The sequence below is a fragment of the Petromyzon marinus genome, chromosome 22 (genome assembly GCF_048934315.1).
Source record: "Petromyzon marinus isolate PM22_M1 ecotype Great Lakes invasive population chromosome 22, UKy_Petmar_22M1.pri1.0, whole genome shotgun sequence".
NCBI classification, from domain to species: Eukaryota; Metazoa; Chordata; class Hyperoartia; order Petromyzontiformes; family Petromyzontidae; genus Petromyzon; species Petromyzon marinus.
The window spans coordinates 8,996,202-9,015,036 of record NC_133688.1 but is presented as its reverse complement, the minus strand read 5'-3'; the positions used below and the strand labels follow the sequence as shown (position 1 = coordinate 9,015,036).

The 18,835-nt window shown below is 48.1% G+C and overlaps 1 protein-coding gene across 6 annotated transcripts in view; it reads right to left on the bottom strand.

Annotated features, from left to right (window-relative positions):
• The window catches only part of LOC116944795 (ras GTPase-activating protein nGAP-like), a 641,297-nt gene that overhangs the window by 52,169 nt on the left and 570,293 nt on the right, over positions 1–18,835 (bottom strand). For all 6 annotated transcript variants that reach the window (XM_032958521.2, XM_032958519.2, XM_032958520.2 and 3 more), the window contains 2 exons: positions 17,067–17,165; positions 9,904–10,461 (listed from right to left, as the gene is read on the bottom strand). In XM_032958521.2, the coding sequence (XP_032814412.2) occupies positions 9,904–10,461; positions 17,067–17,165 (657 nt within the window). The remainder of the gene's footprint in view (positions 1–9,903; positions 10,462–17,066; positions 17,166–18,835) is intronic.

The window sequence follows — 18,835 nt, the reverse complement described above, 5'->3', positions numbered from 1 at the left end:
CAGGGACAGCTGCTGAACCACGGAATGCGCTGTGTGAGTTTGGCACAAGGTGTACATCATCGCCACAATGCATTGCCGGTAACCTTGGTTTGGCTACTAAATCCTGAAAAAGCCCAAGGATTGTCTGAATATCACATGCATTGTGTCACAGCGCTGAGCGAGTCTCATGATTCCCGGCCTGGAATTGTGTTTCCACTCTCAGAATCAAAGGGGATTCCAAATGGAATTGGAATAGCAGGATACGTGATGTTCAAATTCCTCTCAGAGGTGAAGAACCCAACCTTTCATCTGTCTGGGGTTAATGACATTATTATTATGCTTGTTTACCAAGGAACGCCTCACTGAGTCTCAAGACTCTTGGTGAGGGGGGTCTTGCAAAATTCTCACAGTGGCTCACGATGTTTCTGTGTGTAATCCCAAGTAACGTACGTGCAGGTCGTTTGTTTTAGCATTGGGTTGTTTGCTCAATACCAGTTACATTCTAATGTTGTTTTGGCTATGAGAGGTCAGAGATCCCAGAGGGAAAACATAGAAACTGCACACAAAAAAGACACCCAAGTCGGGAATCGAACCCAGGTATTTCCTGCCGTGAGGCACGAGTTGTTACACACGGCGCCACACCCTGCCCACCCAAATGATCGTCACATTGCAGTCAATCAAAACATTGGCCGTGCAACAGAGAAATGTGGCGATTCAACCGCTGATTGGGATGAGCGGCGGAGATGAATATCACCTAAATGTTCGTTTGCGCACGGAGCAACGCTTTGTCATCCGAATCGTAATTTCCTCCGTCGAAACACTCAACCGGGGGTATCACACTGGGTTAGTGATTCGCGCACGGCACTATAAATCCGGCTACCCGTGCTCTGATTACGGATGCTGGGTCATCCTCCCCTCTACCAACCTGCAATGCCCAACACGGTGAAGTATGGTCAAACCCCACCCCCTCCCTCCGCCATGAGCAGCATGTCATAGGGAGGCCTCCATACAACCGTGGATTAATAGAGCCGTTAATTATGAGCAGTAAGCACCCAACCACTACCATACATCTCCTTAACTCCCAACATTTTGATAGACAAAACAAACCCGTGGCTATCGCCATGATGGTATCTCTGACCCCTGAGCTCATATTCCTTCCTCGCATTTTCTGTTATTTTAAACCTCTTCATCTTGTTCTTATCTAAATCCTGTCGCCTCCAAAGCACAGACACCCCTAATGAATGCTTTAATTTCTTTACAACTTATCTCAGCGGCTCTCACTTTATCGACTTTCCCGATGCTTTATTAAACAACTATCTGATGATGCCAAAAGCTGCTGCAATTTTTGCCCAACTCGAGTTCACAACACACCCACACAATATCGATCCTTCAAGTCCCGCTGCTGACATCGCATGCCCGTTCATGTGGTCCTGCTTCTACCTTTCAGATTTTATTTTCCAAACACACATTTCTCTCTGCACACGTAACACTCCAGAAGCATTGCCGTTTCCATCACTTGAAAACATCGTACGAAGTGTTCCTTTTTCCCTGCTGTGCTGCTGCTTTGAAGCTTGAAATTTCGTTTACATTGAGGGGTTATTTTTGTATTAATCAGAAAAGTGTTTCCATTGTTTTTTTATACACGAATCGTGCCGTGGTTGAGTGCACTGTGCTGTGAACCTGGCGACCTGAGCTCGATTCTCAGCCACGGATGTCACTTGCAAGCAATATCTGAACCGGTCCTCGGGTTACCCTTCACTAACTCACACTAACCAGTCTGGTGAAGTATGGTCAAACCCATGATCAACACGGCATGGCCAAACAGTCTGTATTATATATTTTATATCTATAACATGTTTTAATGTACAGTATTCATGGTAACAAAGTGTTCAAAGTGAAGGAACTCATTGACTGTACAAACATATATTCCAGGGATTTCAAACTTGTGAGTTTGTGCGTTTGAAATCCCTAGCAAAAGCAAAGTTGACAGATAAGTCTCTTTAGTGCGTATGATGATGCTGAAGAGCTGCCACATGTGCTAGTGCACAGGCCCAATGGAGCAGAGCCGCAATGTCGCCCCGGACCATCTGTTGCGAACTCCAAGAGTTTATCCCTGTGGGTCCAGTGTTGTTTGTCGAGTGGGCTGTCACCATCACGGTGACGTGAGCAGAGGCCAGGAGCACAACACACTTGTAACGTCTGCTCGCATCACGATTAAACGATGCATTCACACGGCGTCAGCGATCGCCGCACACGTGAACGCAAGAGTTGGGCATGCGCGTGTCAACTGCTCAACTCCCACGCGCCTTGCTTGTGGCATGAGCGTGGATTCTTGTACCGTGAGCGTAAGAAATTATTTGTCAATGTAAAGTTGGCGTTTATAATTTTACACTTTCAATCAATGAAGTGTTTTTTTGTCTTATCTGGAGCGGCTTGTGCAATGATTAATGACTGCGTTAGAAACCCAGCGACCCCGAGATTGGATCCAGGCCACGGTTAATATCAGTGGCGGTGCTATCTGAACTGGTTGTGCCCTTTTCTATACCATCCTGCACTGACTGGGACGTTGGGAGTCTGGTAAAGCAACGCCTAGTGGCACGTCGTGTGGTGGGCAGGCCTTCCCACAGCAGTGGATTAATGAAGGGCTGTGAACTCTTTACGATGCAACATAACCAGCATCGCCCGTACATCTGCGTGGGATATAACGTCACCGTGGCCTTGCTCGCGTGCACATTGCATAAGGGTTCGGCATTCAGTGCGACGACGTCATCACGGCGGCACACAGCCCTACAGGGCGACGTCACCAGGGCGAAACAATTGGCGTGGCTTAAGGGACGTTGGCGTAAGTTTAACACGTATTAGTTGGCTTTCGCGACCAGTATTATCCATAATAGAGGTTTTTTGGGTTAGATCACGTAAATATAAATGTCTCAAGACGTCGTACTCAAATTGTAAATGTTGTGGGTTCACTCTCCGACACAACAGTGTGCTGAACTAGTAACTAATTAGCACATTTAGCGTACCTGACAAACCTTACTAATTGGCTGTGTCAGGTGGTGGCGGGTTTAACGACACATTTATATTTACGTGATCTAACCAAAAAAACCCTTCACCACGTTGACGTAATGCCGAACAGGTTTATACACAAACCAATAGGGAATACAACTTGCGGGCGAATCTACCAACGTAGCGTAGCAAGTCACTCTTCTGGAAGATTTTGGCTCCCATTCGTTTGCGTTCGACATTTACTGACAAACACGTCTGGGGCAAAAATGTTGTTAATTGGGAAAAGGCGATAATTTTTGCTGGAATGTTCTCTCCTAGAGAAACGTTTTTCGATTCGTGTTTGTTTTCATACGACGTACCGTGTGCGAGATATGGAGTGTGACGGACGGACATTTTGCGCATTATACGTAGAGATATGGAGTTATACAGAATCTATATGCAAATGCATGTTAAGATGCAGTGCAGATACAGTGGGAACAGGATTTAATATATGATTTATTGGCACATACTGGAAAGAGCCAAATTATAGCGAGCATTTTGCATACCCCACTTGCCAGCTATATATGTGCAATGCATCGAAACCGTCATGTTACATACCCTGGATATGTATGCTTACTGCAAGGGGAATGCTCGAGCGTAACATATGGCAATTCGGTGATGATGAGGACTCGATGGGGTAAGAGCGGAGATATATAAACTGAGGCACGAATTGCACCGGGGTATTTCATTTGGGGAAGGAATATCTGCCGTGGCCATCACGAATACAATCACAATCCACAAGAGGAGAGTTCCCAAATGCTGTTGTTGAAAAATACCAACACTCTCCTCAAAAAGAACAGCTGCAAATGAGCTTTAAAAATGATAATGATGCAGGGAATGTACTTTTAAAAAAAGATAATGCACAACAAAGGATTGTAACTGTATTAGTAGAGTGGAACTAATTCACGTGCCTGTTACAAGCCTTTTACAGAGAAAGATGTTTGTCACTTGCTTATACAATAAGCAAGTATACACGTAGTTCTATATTCAGTCCTATTCCCTACAGGGTTTCTGAATGCCGCTTTTTACACGCATTTAAGGCTTTCACACACGACCTTCGCTGTGCTCAACAAAGGAGTGTGTGGCGCACACCCCCCCTCTACAGTGAGGGAAAAAAGTATTTGATCCCCTACTGATTTTGTACGTTTGCCCACTGACAAAGAAATGATCAGTCTATAATTTTAATGGTAGGTTTATTTGAACAGTGAGAGACAGAATAACAACAAAATCCAGAAAAACGCATGTCAAAAATGTTATAAATTGATTTGCATTTTAATGAGGGATATAAGAATTTGACCCCCTCTCAATCAGAAAGATTTCTGGCTCCCAGGTGTCTTTTATATAGGTAACGAGCTGAGATTAGGAGCACACTCTTAAAGGGAATGCTCCTAATCTCAGCTTGTTACCTGTATAAAAGACACCTGTCCACAGAAGCAATCAATCAATCAGATTCCAAACTCTCCACCATGGCCAAGACCAAAGAGCTCTCCAAGGATGTCAGGGACAAAATTGTAGACCTACACAAAGCTGGAATGGGCTACAAGACCATTGCCAAGCAGCTTGGTGAGAAGGTGACAACAGTTGGTGCGATTATTCGCAAATGGAAGAAACACAAAATAACTGTCAATCTCCCTCAGCCTGGGGCTCCATGCAAGATCTCACCTCGTGGAGTTGCAATGATCATGAGAATGGCGAGGAATCAGCCCAGAACTACACGGGAGGATCTTGTCAATGATCTCAAGGTAGCTGGGACCATAGTCACCAAGAAAACAATTGGTAACACACTACGCCGTGAAGGACTAAAATCCTGCAGTGCCCGCAAGGTCCCCCTGCTCAAGAAAGCACATATACATGCCCGTCTGAAGTTTGCAAATGAACATCTGAATGATTCAGAGGACAACTGGGTGAAAGTGTTGTGGACAGATGAGGCCAAAATGGAGCTCTTTGGCATCAACTCAACTCGCCGTGTTTGGAGAAGGAATGCTGCCTATGATCCCAAGAACACCATCCCCACCGTCAAACATGGAGGTTGGAAACATTATGCTTTGGGGGTGTTTATCTGCTAAGGGGACAGGACAACTTCACCGCATCAAAGGGACGATGGACGGGGCCATGTACCCTCAAATCTTGGGTGAGAACCTCCTTCCCTCAGCCAGGGCATTGAAAATGGGTCGTGGATGGGTATTCCAGCATGACAATGACCCAAAACACACGGCCAAGACAACAAAGGAGTGGCTCAAGAAGCACATTAAGGTCCTGGAGTGGCCTAGCCAGTCTCCAGACCTTAATCCCATAGAAAATCTGTGGAGGGAGCTGACGGTTCGAGTTGCCAAACGTCGGCCTCGAAACCTTAATAACTTAGAGAAGATCTGCAAAGAGGAGTGGGACAAAATCCCTCCTGAGATGTGCGCAAACCTGGTGGCCAACTACAAGAAATGTCTGACCTCTGTGATTGCCAACAAGGGTTTTGCCACCAAGTACTAAGTCATGTTTTGCAGAGGGGTCAAATACTTATTTCCCTCATTAAAATGCAAATCAATTTATAACATTTTTGACATGCGTTTTTCTGGATTTTGTTGTTGTTATTCTGTCTCTCACTGTCCAAATAAACCTACCATTAAAATTATAGACCAATCATTTCTTTGTCAGTGGGCAAACGTACAAAATCAGCAGGGGATCAAATACTTATTTCCCTCACTGTGCGTGCAATGGACGATTGATGTCCTTGTTTCTAACACACAACCAAACAGCAGCAGAAACAACAAGGGAGAGCCGCTACAAAGCCAGCGCTGGTCGCCAGCGCTCGCCCGTTCCGTACGTTCTGCTTGTAAGGAACGGGGGAGGGGGGGGGGGCAGAGGCCTCACCTTTGCTCAAAGGGGTTTGTGGCTATGGTCGAGCGGTGCTGACACCCGACTACGTAGCCGCAATTCGAGACTCCCACGGCCTCATGCATTGCAGCATTTGTAGTCTGGGATTTGTTGTTGTTGTTGCACAAATGCTACAAAGCGATATTTTTTAAAAAAAAATAGCTTTCCTAGGGAGAGACTGGTCCCTGCCACTGACTCAGGGCCACAAATGGATGGAGCCTCTGCCCACTGCTTCGTTTGAACATTGAGCCATTTTTGAATGTTGTGTTTTTTGTTGTTGCACAAATGCTACCACGATGCGAACTCAAGATTATTTCCCAGCTGCCCTTTTTAAGGGATGCACGTTTCTTTATATGGCTCCTGCTTGGTTAAAAATACATTCCCGAGTTGAAATATGCACCGGCAAAAGTGAACGTGCTGGGATATCGTGTACCTAACATACTGCCGACTTCTTACCCATCCCTACTGGACATCTGTGAAAAAGAGCACATTAGCTCATCGGATTCCTCCAATATAAATAAATATTCGGATTCTGCAATGTGATTTTTCGCTTTTGCAGCAATTTCAGCGATAGGTGGACATTCATAGCAACAACGACCGTGCCAGATCCGTGCACAGAATTTGGGTCCTATTCCCATTTGGCACAAAACCCCCGCAGCCAATCAACAGCTGGCGGTAGCGTGCTCGCTCCGCTGGGCGGTGGTCCGAGCCAACCAATCAGGCTCCATATGTGTGAGAAACAAAAATCCCCTATATAGCCTTAACAGACTGTTGGGACAAGTGCTGTTAGCGAGCACCTATGAAGCCCGGCATGGTACGAGGGGGTGGGTTGCCAGACCACGCCAGACCGCTTTCGTCTCCCCAGTGGTGATGTTTACACACCACTCCCCTAAGTCGACTCATTTTAGGCTGAGTCGACTTAGGAGAGGCCCAGGACTGGTTCGAATAATCGTCACCGGTGCTGGCCCTGAGCGGGAATTGAACTCGGGTCTCTGGGTTCATAGAGCGGCACGCTAATCGCTACACTAACTACCGCTCCCCACCCATCTGTGCCACACACACAGGCGAATGTGTGTGTATGCTGCTCTGCCCTCCACTGAATTGTGTATTTGTAGTGGTTGGTAAAAAGAATACTGTGCTACTTAAACTCAGTGATGATGATGAGGAAGGTGACGATGCTGAAGTGCTCCCCGCACAAGCCACGTCCTCAAAGTGTCCTTGATGCGATTCTGCACGGTGGAGGAAAGTTTCCGCCAGAAACTTTCCCCTATCTCTAGGCAAATCCTGAACCTGCAACTAAGCCTACCCTAAACTGCTGACCCCCCTCTAACTCTGCCCCTAACCCTGCTCACTTTGGGCAATTCCCGGGCTGCAGCGGAATGGGCTCGTTTGGACGTGGCGCACGCCTGCAACCCGACACTGTATCAAAGCAATGGTTGGTGGGTCACACAAATGTCGTGATACTCCCTTCGTGCAGGTGTCGAGGAGGAGTCCGTACATGGCGATACTGTGGACTCCACCTGTTCCGTCTTTATGGAATAGATTTACCCCGTCCCACGTGTGGGTTTTCTCCGGGTGCTCTGCTTTCCTCTTACATGTAAGCGCTCGTTAATTGGCTGAAAACATCGACATATATAGTGGGTACAAAAGGGCTTGGGCAATTGTTGGCGCTGGCCCAAAGCCTGGTTCCTCGCGCGTCGTTCTCTCTTCAAGAGCGGCTTCCTCGTGACTTGCGAATGGTGGAATTGAGACGATGGTGTAAAACAAAAAATCGCCGAATTCCACCAGAGAGTGACCAAATGACGAACAACGTTGCAACGGAAATGTGTGACGTTAAAATATGCTCTGTGCAATGTGTAAATCTCAACGTCCTGTTTTCAATTACAGCAAAAGTCACTGGAATTTCTACATTTTCTTCTCAAAGTAACAATCACTGCCAAACTATCAGCTGTTTTGTACTCATTGCAGTTAATGTTTAAAATGCGAGTGAGAATGAGGCACACGGCAAAGTCTGCTCCTGTGATTGCTTCCCACAAATGCGAGTATCCTGCTCTGGTTTATTGCTCTTGTGCACTCGGACCATTAGGGACATGACCATAGCCTGGGGCAACCCGCATGGTTAAGCTAGATATTTCATTCCTAAAAGCCACATTTGGGAACCAAATAGTCTGCACTTAGCAGTATGTTAGGTGCGATATCCTCAGCACGTTTACTTTTGGCAGTGCTTATTTCAACTAAGTAAATGTTTTTTTAACCAAGCAGGAGCCAAATATAGAAAACGTGCAACTCTTACAAAGAGGCAGCTGGGAAATAATTTGGAGCTCTAAATAGTGCAAGCATTTGTGCAAGAAAAAACACAACATTCGAAAGTGTCTCAACCTTCAAACGAGCAGTGGGCTGAGGCCACATCCATTGGTGGCCCTGAGCCAGTGGGAGGAAATTCGACATTCACATGACAGGGCCCAGTCTATCCACATGGGGAAGGCACATTTTTTACTGGTACCAATTTTACCAACCACAGATGGATGATGGATTTTGTTGTTGTTGCAGCCAGTGATTGAGTCACCGTGTGCCTGACCAGTAGTGGAAGAATGTGGCTTCGCAACACCACCGCAACCCCCAACCAGTTCACTCACACACACACATATATTACATTATATAAAAAAATGAAGAATAATGATGTAATTATTATTATGAAATACACATCGGCAATGTAAGGTGTAATAATTGACTGTTCTTCTGTCAATCGACCGCTGAGAGAGAGCCTTCCCATTGTGTGTCGGTCATGGAGGTTTTTAGACCAAACGTCACCACACTGGTTAAGTGCGGGTTGGTGAAGGGAGGGCGGCTAAGACCGGACCAGATACCACTCGCCACTGATGATAGCCGTGCTCGTTACAGCCCGGTGTACGAATCCACTGCGCCGCCGCTCTCCTGCACTGATTTAGAACACTGCATTCATCAACCCCTGCTGAATAATTCACGGGTATAAAAACACATTAAGAACACCAGTGGGTACCTGGATGTTTGCCGATAAATTACCAATATTCGAACAAAATGCTAAAATAAGTTTAATGCACGGTACTCGTAGGAAGAGCGGGCTGTCATGTAGAACAGATTATTCAAGCATTACGGTATGAGCTCTATGGCCGTGATAGTGCAGAGTTATCTCCGGTTGCGTGGACTAGTCTAGGGAATGAGTCAATTTACTTCCCAGGCAACAGTCAAACCTGTAACCTTTGCGTTTAAAACGAGATTTACTTAGCACTCCACTCACTCCGCTACAGAATTACAGCTACTCAAGGGTTCACTCAAAATAGTTTACTTTGCAGAAAAATCTACATTGTGTGGATTAATTTCCAGTGGGAAAGCACTTAAAGCATATTACCACCCCTCTAACCTCCCTCCCTGCTCTGAAGAAAAGCCAAAGCCTGAAGCACTGGATTACAACAGAATTTGAAATTAGCTGGAGAGTGGTTGTTAACAACAATGAAGGGCACGTTTTATTCCTGTTCTGTAAGTGGAAAGGATGCTATGCATGCTGGGTTAATTCCACTTGGAGACCTTAAAACTTCATTATTTGTTATTTTACCAGCTAAGGCCCACTGAGCTATAAAACTCTTTTTTAGAAGCGACCTAGCCAAAAATGATAGTTCAACGAAGTGGCTTTATCATGTGGAAATGTACAGCATCCAAATTCTCCTAACGCATGTTGATTCTAAATGTGGAGGGAAAAACAAGAGGACCCGGAGAAAAATCCAGGCGACCACAGGGAGAGAGACACGCAAACTCAAAATACACATCAGTCAGGGTCTGGATCGAACCCACGACCTCATGCATACCAGGCAAGATAGTTAACATCTCACCACCGTGGCACTCATGAAGATAACCACACAAGTGGAGAGAATCCACGGGGCACCTTTTGAAAACACTCGCTCCGCCCTCGCAGCTACCGCGCCAGGCTGGAGGTCGCCAGGTAACCCCTCCCCCCACCCCGCTCCACCCCCTTACCTTGACCCTGCCAGTGGTGTGCAGGAAGCGCACGAGCGCCCGCGCCAGCTCCTCCTTGCTCTTGACGCCGAGCACCGGCTCGAGCAGCAGGCAGAGCGGCAGGCAGCTCGCGCTCAGGAACTCGGCAAACTCCTTGTAGCGCTCCATGGGCAGGATGCTGAGCTGCTGGTGCCGCCACTTGATGCGCACCGTGGGCACCGCGCCCTTGCCCTTGCCCGGGTTGGGCGTGCTCAGGGGGTACCACTTCTCCACGAACTGCCGCCCGCTCGTGCCGCCCTCCACCGAGATGTTGACGAGCCCCACGTAGCTGCTCTTCTCTTTCTTCTTCTTTTTGTCCGTGTCCTTGTACAGGTGTACCATGATGTGCTTGACCGCCGGCAGGTTACTGAACTCGAAATGTTCTCCCCAGAAGAGGTTGTCCACCTTGGCCTTGCTGGCGGTTCGAGCGTAGAGCGTGTCGTCCAGGCAGATCTCGCAGAAGTACTTCTTCTTGGCCGGGAGCTCCTTAGCCTCAATGATCCACACCTTCAGGTCATTCTCCACTCTCTGGATGTTGTCCTTGGGGGAACGAAAATCCACGCAAATGTAAATGAGCGTGGAAATGTCTGAGTTCCCTTGACAGGTGATGAACCGGCAACGAAAGCCATTCACGAACGCGAGTTTTTTCTCCGTGCGCACACCGACACATTCCGTATTACAATTCAAGGAAGCACAAGCACTGTGCCAATTGTCATTAAAATACAATTACTCTGCGCATGCACAAGCACTGACGTGGTATTGAAATACCATCACTGTTTATCACGCTGAAAATATTTAATCGGGGCAAATGATGAAATCCAATCATGTTGAGTGAACCCCCCCCCAACACCAAAAAGCACAAATGTAAAAAAAGAAATACCCAAAACTGAATGAACAGCGAACTTACCATCCAGTCAATAATAATTCCACACTTAATCTCTCGAACAAAAATGCCATTCTCGGCTGTATTCCAACTTCTTCCAAGAGAGACGTCAAGACATCTTGACCTCAGCCACAATGGTCCCCACTTCCCCCCCACCGCGACCCCCCTCCCTCCTGCGAGTCTCAATAGAGCCACTCTCTCTACACGCTAGAGCCAATCCAGCAGAGTCGAGATTGTTGCACCCCTCACAGATTACAATGATTCATCTGGATTGGAGCAGCACGGCCAAATTGCGCTCTCAATCACATCACCTGACAACGTCAGGTGATGTGATTGCCGTTATACGGTTGGTGGCAGCATCCGTTCTCAAAACCACAGCCTGCTTCAACGCACGCGCACGGTGAATCACACAGTGACCGCTAAGATGAGATTTAGAGTTTACTCGTTAGGGTTGCAACCTGCAGCACTGATTACCTCTGCATAATTTATGCGGTTAATTTTCTTTCTCTTAAGGGGGGCTACGGGCACATGCATCATTTCCCATTCTGTGCGATCCTATTTTAACAGAGGCCGAATCTCATTCCACGACACCGTTGGCAAAATAGCAAAGGTTCCGTGGTGTGAGAATTAATGAATTGGGGTCATTGGTCATTTGCCATAGATATATACTGCAGCACAGATGTGTGCTGTGGCTGTGAGTTCAGTATTTGCCACCTCATGTGTTTTTGCAGGTATTTACACCGAAAGAGATGCTCATGAATTGAGAAACTAGGACAATGTCTGCGGACTTTGAAGAGAATGAGAAAGGTCATGGGGGGGGGGGAGAGGCTGTGAGAGGGGAGGTGGAGTGAAGAGGTAACGGGAGGATAATGAGAGGGGTGGTGGGAATTGAGAGGCTATGGGGGCAGAATGGGAACAGGCATTGGCTTGAGGTGAGCTACTCCCACAGAAGGACGACATTCAGAAAAGGCACATTGAATATTTTTTCAGCTACGTGCCAATTTCTGTTCTAGAATTACGTAGGCAGGTGCAAGCTTTTGTAGCGGAGGGGAAGAGGAGCAGTGACGCGGTAGTCAAGACACTGCGCTGTGATCCTGACGGCCTGGGTTCAACTTCTGCTCACTGTCTACTTGGCTCAGTTGTCCTTTTGCGTGGCCTACGTGGTGTGGAGACTAGAACAAGGTTTCCCAAAGTGCGCGTGATGAAGCCAAGAGAGATCACAAAGCCTCGCCGGGTCTCAAGACTCTTTTGCGGGAGGGTCCTGCCAAGTTATTGCAGTGGGGAATGAGTGATTTGCAGGTGAAATTTTTTTTAGCAATATCAGTTACATTGTGCGTGTGTATTTTTAGCTCTGGGAAGAAAGCGGACAGCCCAGAGGAAACCCGCACAGAACAGGGGGGAGAACATACAACTCCACACAGAGAGGCGCCCGAGTCGGGAATCGATGAGAAGCCCTTCTTGCTGCGAGCCGCGAGTGTTACCGCTGCACTGCGCCACTCTGCCGCCAAAGCAATTCGTGGACAATAATCACAAGTAATTCGTGGATTTCTCGTACAATTGCTAATCCTCTTATAATGCTCAAATCCACAAGGGGTCAAGTCCCAATTAATTTGGATTTGCAGGAGTCTTTAGTGTAACTATTTTTTGCCGAAAAAATATAATGTATTTTTTTATATTTTTTGCCAATTTCAATATTTACAAATTAAAAAAAAACCCATCAAATAAAAATTGCAAACCCACACTGTGTTTCACATATCATTATTATCCTACATGCCGCCGTACACTTCAGTTCACGCTTAAACGACAGGACTATTCTCTTTTGATATGGAACACTTGAGCTGCAGAGGTCCCACCAGACAGTAACATAAATCTTTCTGACAGAGCTTTGCGACCTTCCAGACCTCCTCTCCTCTGCAGCGATTCAGGTTTCATCATCGCCTGTGATTTTCACTGCCCTGGCTCCTCGGAAGGTGAGTTTGACCATCGCCTTCGTGACATCCTTTCCTTCGCGACACCATGGCTGTTGGTATCAACATTTCACCTCATCGTTGAGCCCAATATTAAATATCAACCCAAATCACTCAGAACATTCACAGTCTTTTCATGAAGATGATCACCCCCCAAGGTTGTCCAGGCATCATCTATCAACCAGCCACCCTAGAAAATCACCCATCACTCTCGGGCCTTTGTCCACTTCAACTACAGCACATTTAAGAAGCCGCTAACCTCCACCTCCTCCTTTGCCTCACCATCATCCAATGCCACAATCTGCACCAATCAACTTGACCTCGACCTCAGACATGTCATCGACGTGTCAGCAACCCGTTAAACGTGCAACCAGCCGGTTTCCCTCTTGTGACAACCGGCGGCTCTCAGGATCGGCTGTTGCATCAAAGTGCAGAAGAACCATGTGCTTGTGATCCAGACTTGAAACTGACGGCATCACTTATCGTTTTGCTGCAAAGCCACAAACAAGCTCATCATGGCCTCAAGAGCCTAATACATAAACCAACAGATCATCTCCGCAGTTAGCCACCCGCATCAACCTCCGGTCCACACTTAATGGCATTCCTCTCCTTCTTTCGTGTGGATTAATAACAGCAGATTAAAGATGTATTTTTAGATGTATCATCCACTCAAATGTTCGTCCATTCCTCCTTTAAGGGAGAAAAGACAGCAGTCGGTGTTTACAATGTGATCGATGGTTTGGGATTCATGGCCGCACTGACCTTGCTCATCACAACCACGAGACAATTTGGCACGGTCACCAAGCCGACTCTTCACTTGCTCTTAAATTTCAAATTTTAAGAGCCAATTACCAGCATGGCCTCCAACATTATTAAACCTCTTTCGGCCAGTCATGATCAACCCCCAGCTATTCCTTCTTTCGCCCCCCTTCCTCCACTCTGGACTTTGCTTCCTCTCATCTGTCGCACGTCAAGAGGTTCTCATTCTAAAGTCCAAAACTGTATATAAAAAAAACCTCTACCCTGGATCTCCTACCAGCCAGCGGCTTAAAGCATTGCACTGTTAAACTCTCAATGGTGATTTTCTCATTTTGCTAAAGCCTTTTTCCAATTAGGCTAAGTGACTCCTCTACTAAAGAAACATGGCTTCCACCCCGAGGACCCTGCCCTATGACCAACTAACTTATCAACGATCTCAAAACTCCAGGAGCGCCTCGCCCTTGTCAGAAGGGAAGATCGCATCACTTCATCCACCAATTTCTGCCCCCCTTCAGTCTACCCACCGCCCAGCTCACTCGACTGAGACTGCACTCGTCACGATCACCAACGACACCTTAGCCTCTCAGGACTTCGGCGCCACCGTCGCTCTAGTAGGCCTCAACGCATCTGCCACCTCCGCTACTTTAAACAGTAGGACTGAACACATCCAGAATCTGATTTCACCATCAGCGGCACAGCTCTACAACGGCTCACATCTCATCTCACTGACAGGAGGTTCCATGTCAAGGTCGGCAGGTCCTCGACGCCACCGCAGGTGCCCCTCAGGGATTGGTCCTGGGTCCTTCACTGTTTTCCATCTACGTCTTCCCAATTGGTCAGGTCATCGATAGTCACGGAATTAACTATCGAACCTACACCAATGACACTCAATTACACCCCACTCTTAACCTCCGATCAGGGCCCACTCAATCTCGCAAATTGTACCTCAGCCTCACAGCACTGGCTTAGGCCAAATCACCTCCCATTAAACCCGGGACAAAACCATAGCCCTTTCCTCAGGCGACAGGCAGCGCCTCACTGCAGGCACCGCTCCTGAAAAAACCAGTCAACTCGTTTTACAATCCTCGGAGTCACCTTGGACTCGGTCTTCTCACTCAACAACCACGTCCTCGACAAAATAAAGCCACGTAATCGGACATCAGAAAAACACCTCAGCAAACTTACAGGCGCCTCCAAAACACAACCTAGATTGCGCTGCCCTAAGCATTGTGCGTAACCACGTGGCTGCCATAGCTTCACTAAACACTTTGAAGTGGCTACCTTGTCAACGCAAGGATGGAGTGCAACATCGCTATCCTGCGCCACTGGGCTCTCTTTCGAGGTCTCCCACCATACTTGACCCTCCCACCATTCTCGCTGGACTGACGGCAGCAAACAACCGCCGCATCCTCCCCAGCACGTCTGACAATTTTCACGTCGCAAACCCAGTAGCAGGACTGTCCTGGCTGAGCGGCATTTTCTCCGTAGCTGCACCACCAGCGGCTGCCTCGAACTCTGACCCACTGCAACACGTTGATGATTCTAAATGTATAGGGAAAATCCGGTGGACCCAGAGAAAAATCCAAACAATTATGTGGAGAACATGCAAACTCCAAATATACAGGTGTCAGGACTGAACCCATGACCTCCCATTAAACCCGGGACAAAACCATAGCCCTTTCCTCAGGCGACAGGCAGCGCCTCACTGCAGGCACCGCTCCTGAAAAAACCAGTCAACTCGTTTTACAATCCTCGGAGTCACCTTGGACTCGGTCTTCTCACTCAACAACCACGTCCTCGACAAAATAAAGCCACGTAATCGGACATCAGAAAAACACCTCAGCAAACTTACAGGCGCCTCCAAAACACAACCTAGATTGCGCTGCCCTAAGCATTGTGCGTAACCACGTGGCTGCCATAGCTTCACTAAACACTTTGAAGTGGCTACCTTGTCAACGCAAGGATGGAGTGCAACATCGCTATCCTGCGCCACTGGGCTCTCTTTCGAGGTCTCCCACCATACTTGACCCTCCCACCATTCTCGCTGGACTGACGGCAGCAAACAACCGCCGCATCCTCCCCAGCACGTCTGACAATTTTCACGTCGCAAACCCAGTAGCAGGACTGTCCTGGCTGAGCGGCATTTTCTCCGTAGCTGCACCACCAGCGGCTGCCTCGAACTCTGACCCACTGCAACACGTTGATGATTCTAAATGTATAGGGAAAATCCGGTGGACCCAGAGAAAAATCCAAACAATTATGTGGAGAACATGCAAACTCCAAATATACAGGTGTCAGGACTGAACCCATGACCTCCTGTACATCAGGCGAGGTAGTTAACATCTCGCCATGGTGGCGCCACGGTGGCCGCTTCAAAACTTGGAAATGGAAATAAATATGAATTAGCAAAGTGTGAACTTGATAAATTTGCAACAAATGGTAATCGAAATCAATGTCTCCAATGTCATGTTTAAATAGTGCACGGGATCGAAGGAAGGCAATTCAGTGCTCATACACGGCGAGTGGAATCTGCAAGCGGTCTTACCCCGTCACACCAGCCAAACTGTCCTGTGCAAAGTCACACGAGGAGGGCACTTCATGGAGAAATAAACAACAAAGTGCAGCAATACCTCGACAGACGAAGCGTTCCTGGAGCTTCGTTCGTATATCGAAACTTCGTGTATTGAATCACTTAGAACATCAGCACGATGAGGATTCATTCCCGGCTTTTGCAACTTACCATTTAATGCTATAAACATTTCATTGCTTACCAAAAATATTGTAAACAAAAACAATTAATATTGAAAATTATATTATCTTTTATGCTGCACAGTATTAAAACCGAAAACTGACGAAAGTAAAAGAAACAGTGAATACAATTAATTCTTATGTATGCAGTACTGGAGATTGGCGCACGCATAATTTATTAATTTCAATGCATTTATTTACTATTTTACTGAAATTTTAGCTTTCGGTGCTTAATAAAGGTTATAACAATTCCCAACTTCGTGATACCCAAAAATTGTTGATAGAATATACGCATATCGAGGTATAACTGTACTCCAGTGCTGCCCACGCTGCACCACAAGGCATAACTACACCTGTGTGCAATGCGCACAAATATGACAAGAACATAAAACTATTTACACTGGCAGAGAATTATCTTGCAAATTTGAACAAAATCATCTGGCGATACCCCACGCAGACACAGACAACAAAGCAACTCAACGCGTTCGTAAACAAAACTGCCTGAAAACGACGACGACAACAACAAGACAACCTTTACAAAGCAAGACGTCTATGACGGACGCCTTCGTTCACGAACAAACAAGGTTACAGAAGCAGCGCGTGCGGCAGATGCGTAAATTCACATTTATAATGGGTTATCAACAACTACGCTGATAAAATCGCCTTCGGGCGGACGTGGCAGAGGGCGGTAACGGCAGCGACGAGAGCTCGCGCCGCGTGGCCGTGTGGCCATGGCGACGCCGCCACAGGACGGCGCTCCGAGCCCTGGGATGCGCGCGGGGGGTTACCTTGTTGGGCTGCACGATCCTCCGCAGGTTCTCCATCCATTTGTCTTGCTCGGCGGCCGAGCGACAAGAGAAGCACTTGCTGCCGCTCGACGTGATCACCTGCGCGCGGAAGTGGGGGGGGGGGTGGGACGAGACGCAGGAGCCTGGTGAGACGCTCGCCCGATGTGGATGGTTTTGCGTGCAGGCGTGCTTGTGTGTGTGTGCGTGCGCGTGAATCGTGTTGGTTTATGTGTGTGTTTATGCGTGAGTGCTGTGTGTGCGTGGGGGTCTGTGCGTCTGTGTGTGAGTAGGGGTCTGCATGTGCGTGTGTAGATGGGGGTTGCGAGTGTGTGCACACACTCTGTGCGAGTGTGGGGAGCGGTAGGTAGTGTAGCGGTTAGCACGCTGCGCCACAAACCCGGCAACCAGAGTTCGATTCCCGATCACGGCCAACATCAGTGCTGATTATCTGAACCAGTCCTGGTCCTCCTCTAGGTTGCTCATCCTCAAATAAGTACCTGGAAGAGTGTGTTAAACATCGCCACTGGGAGACAAACCCGGCCGGGCATGGTGCCGGCCACCTCCCCCCGCCTTGTGTGTCGTGCCGGCCTTCATAGGTGCTCGCTATCAGCACTTGCTCCTATAGTCTGTAAAGGCTATACGGGAGATCTTTGTTTGGGGGCTGCATGTGTGCGTGTATGTACATGGGGTCTGTGTGGGGTCTGTGTGTGTGTGTGTGAGTGACTGGCTCCAGTTTAACAGCAGAGGTCTCACTCCGAATCAGTCGAGCGGCAATATCTTTTCATCGGTTGCGTAACGCTGTGTGGAAGCTACCTGGTCTGTCGCTCCGCACTAAGCTTCAGGTCTTCTCGGCCACGGTCATTCCCTCCCTTCTCTACGCTTGCGAAACGTGGACCCCTTAATGGAGCATCTTCGCCGGTTGGAAACATTTAGGCTGGCCTGCCTACGATCCATCCTGGGTTTAACCAGGCTGGATTGTGTGAGGAGCTCAAAAATCCTTGAAAGATCTGGGCAAGGTCCCATCAGTGAGCTCCTCCGGCAGGCAAGGCTGCGTTGGCTGGGTCATGTAACCCGCATGCCCAGCCACCGCATGCCGAAACAGCTTTTGTTCGGCCGGATCGAGGGGGCTAAACGGGCGCGGCACGGGCTAGAGAAGAGATGGAGTGATGTGGTACAGGAGGACGTGGAGCTGAGTGGACTTGCCGATGACTGGTACTAGCGGTGTCAAGATCGGCCTCTGTGGAGGAGGCTCGTGAAGGACGCTATTGAGCAGTTGGAGGCAGTCGCCCTCCAACAACAACGGAGGGCGGAGGAGCGACGCTCACAACAACGAGCGGAGCGCCGGGTGGCTAAAGCACAGCAGGTTGGCACAGTAGGGGGCACAGGTGGTGCACCAGCCAATCATCTCAGTCAGTCGACCCGTGGCACCTGGGTCTGCCCCGTGACCTCCTGCCCACGGGCGTTCGACACTTCACGTGGCCTCAAGGTGCACATGGCCTGGCACAAGCGTCGTGGTGATGTCACTGCCACTTAGTGGCGAATGGCGGTTGTTGTTGTTGTGTGTGAGTGGGTCTGTGTGTGTGCGTGCGTGTGCGAGCACCAGTGGCTGAAGCCTCATGGGAGGCCCACTTGGGGTTGTGCGCACAGGCACATTGGCGTGGGCGTCTGCTCGCGTGTGTGTACGCATGTATGAACCTTCACTACAAATTAACATCAAAGTTGTCAAAGCTCGCCAAAATGTCCATTATCTATCTAATCCACCCCATAAT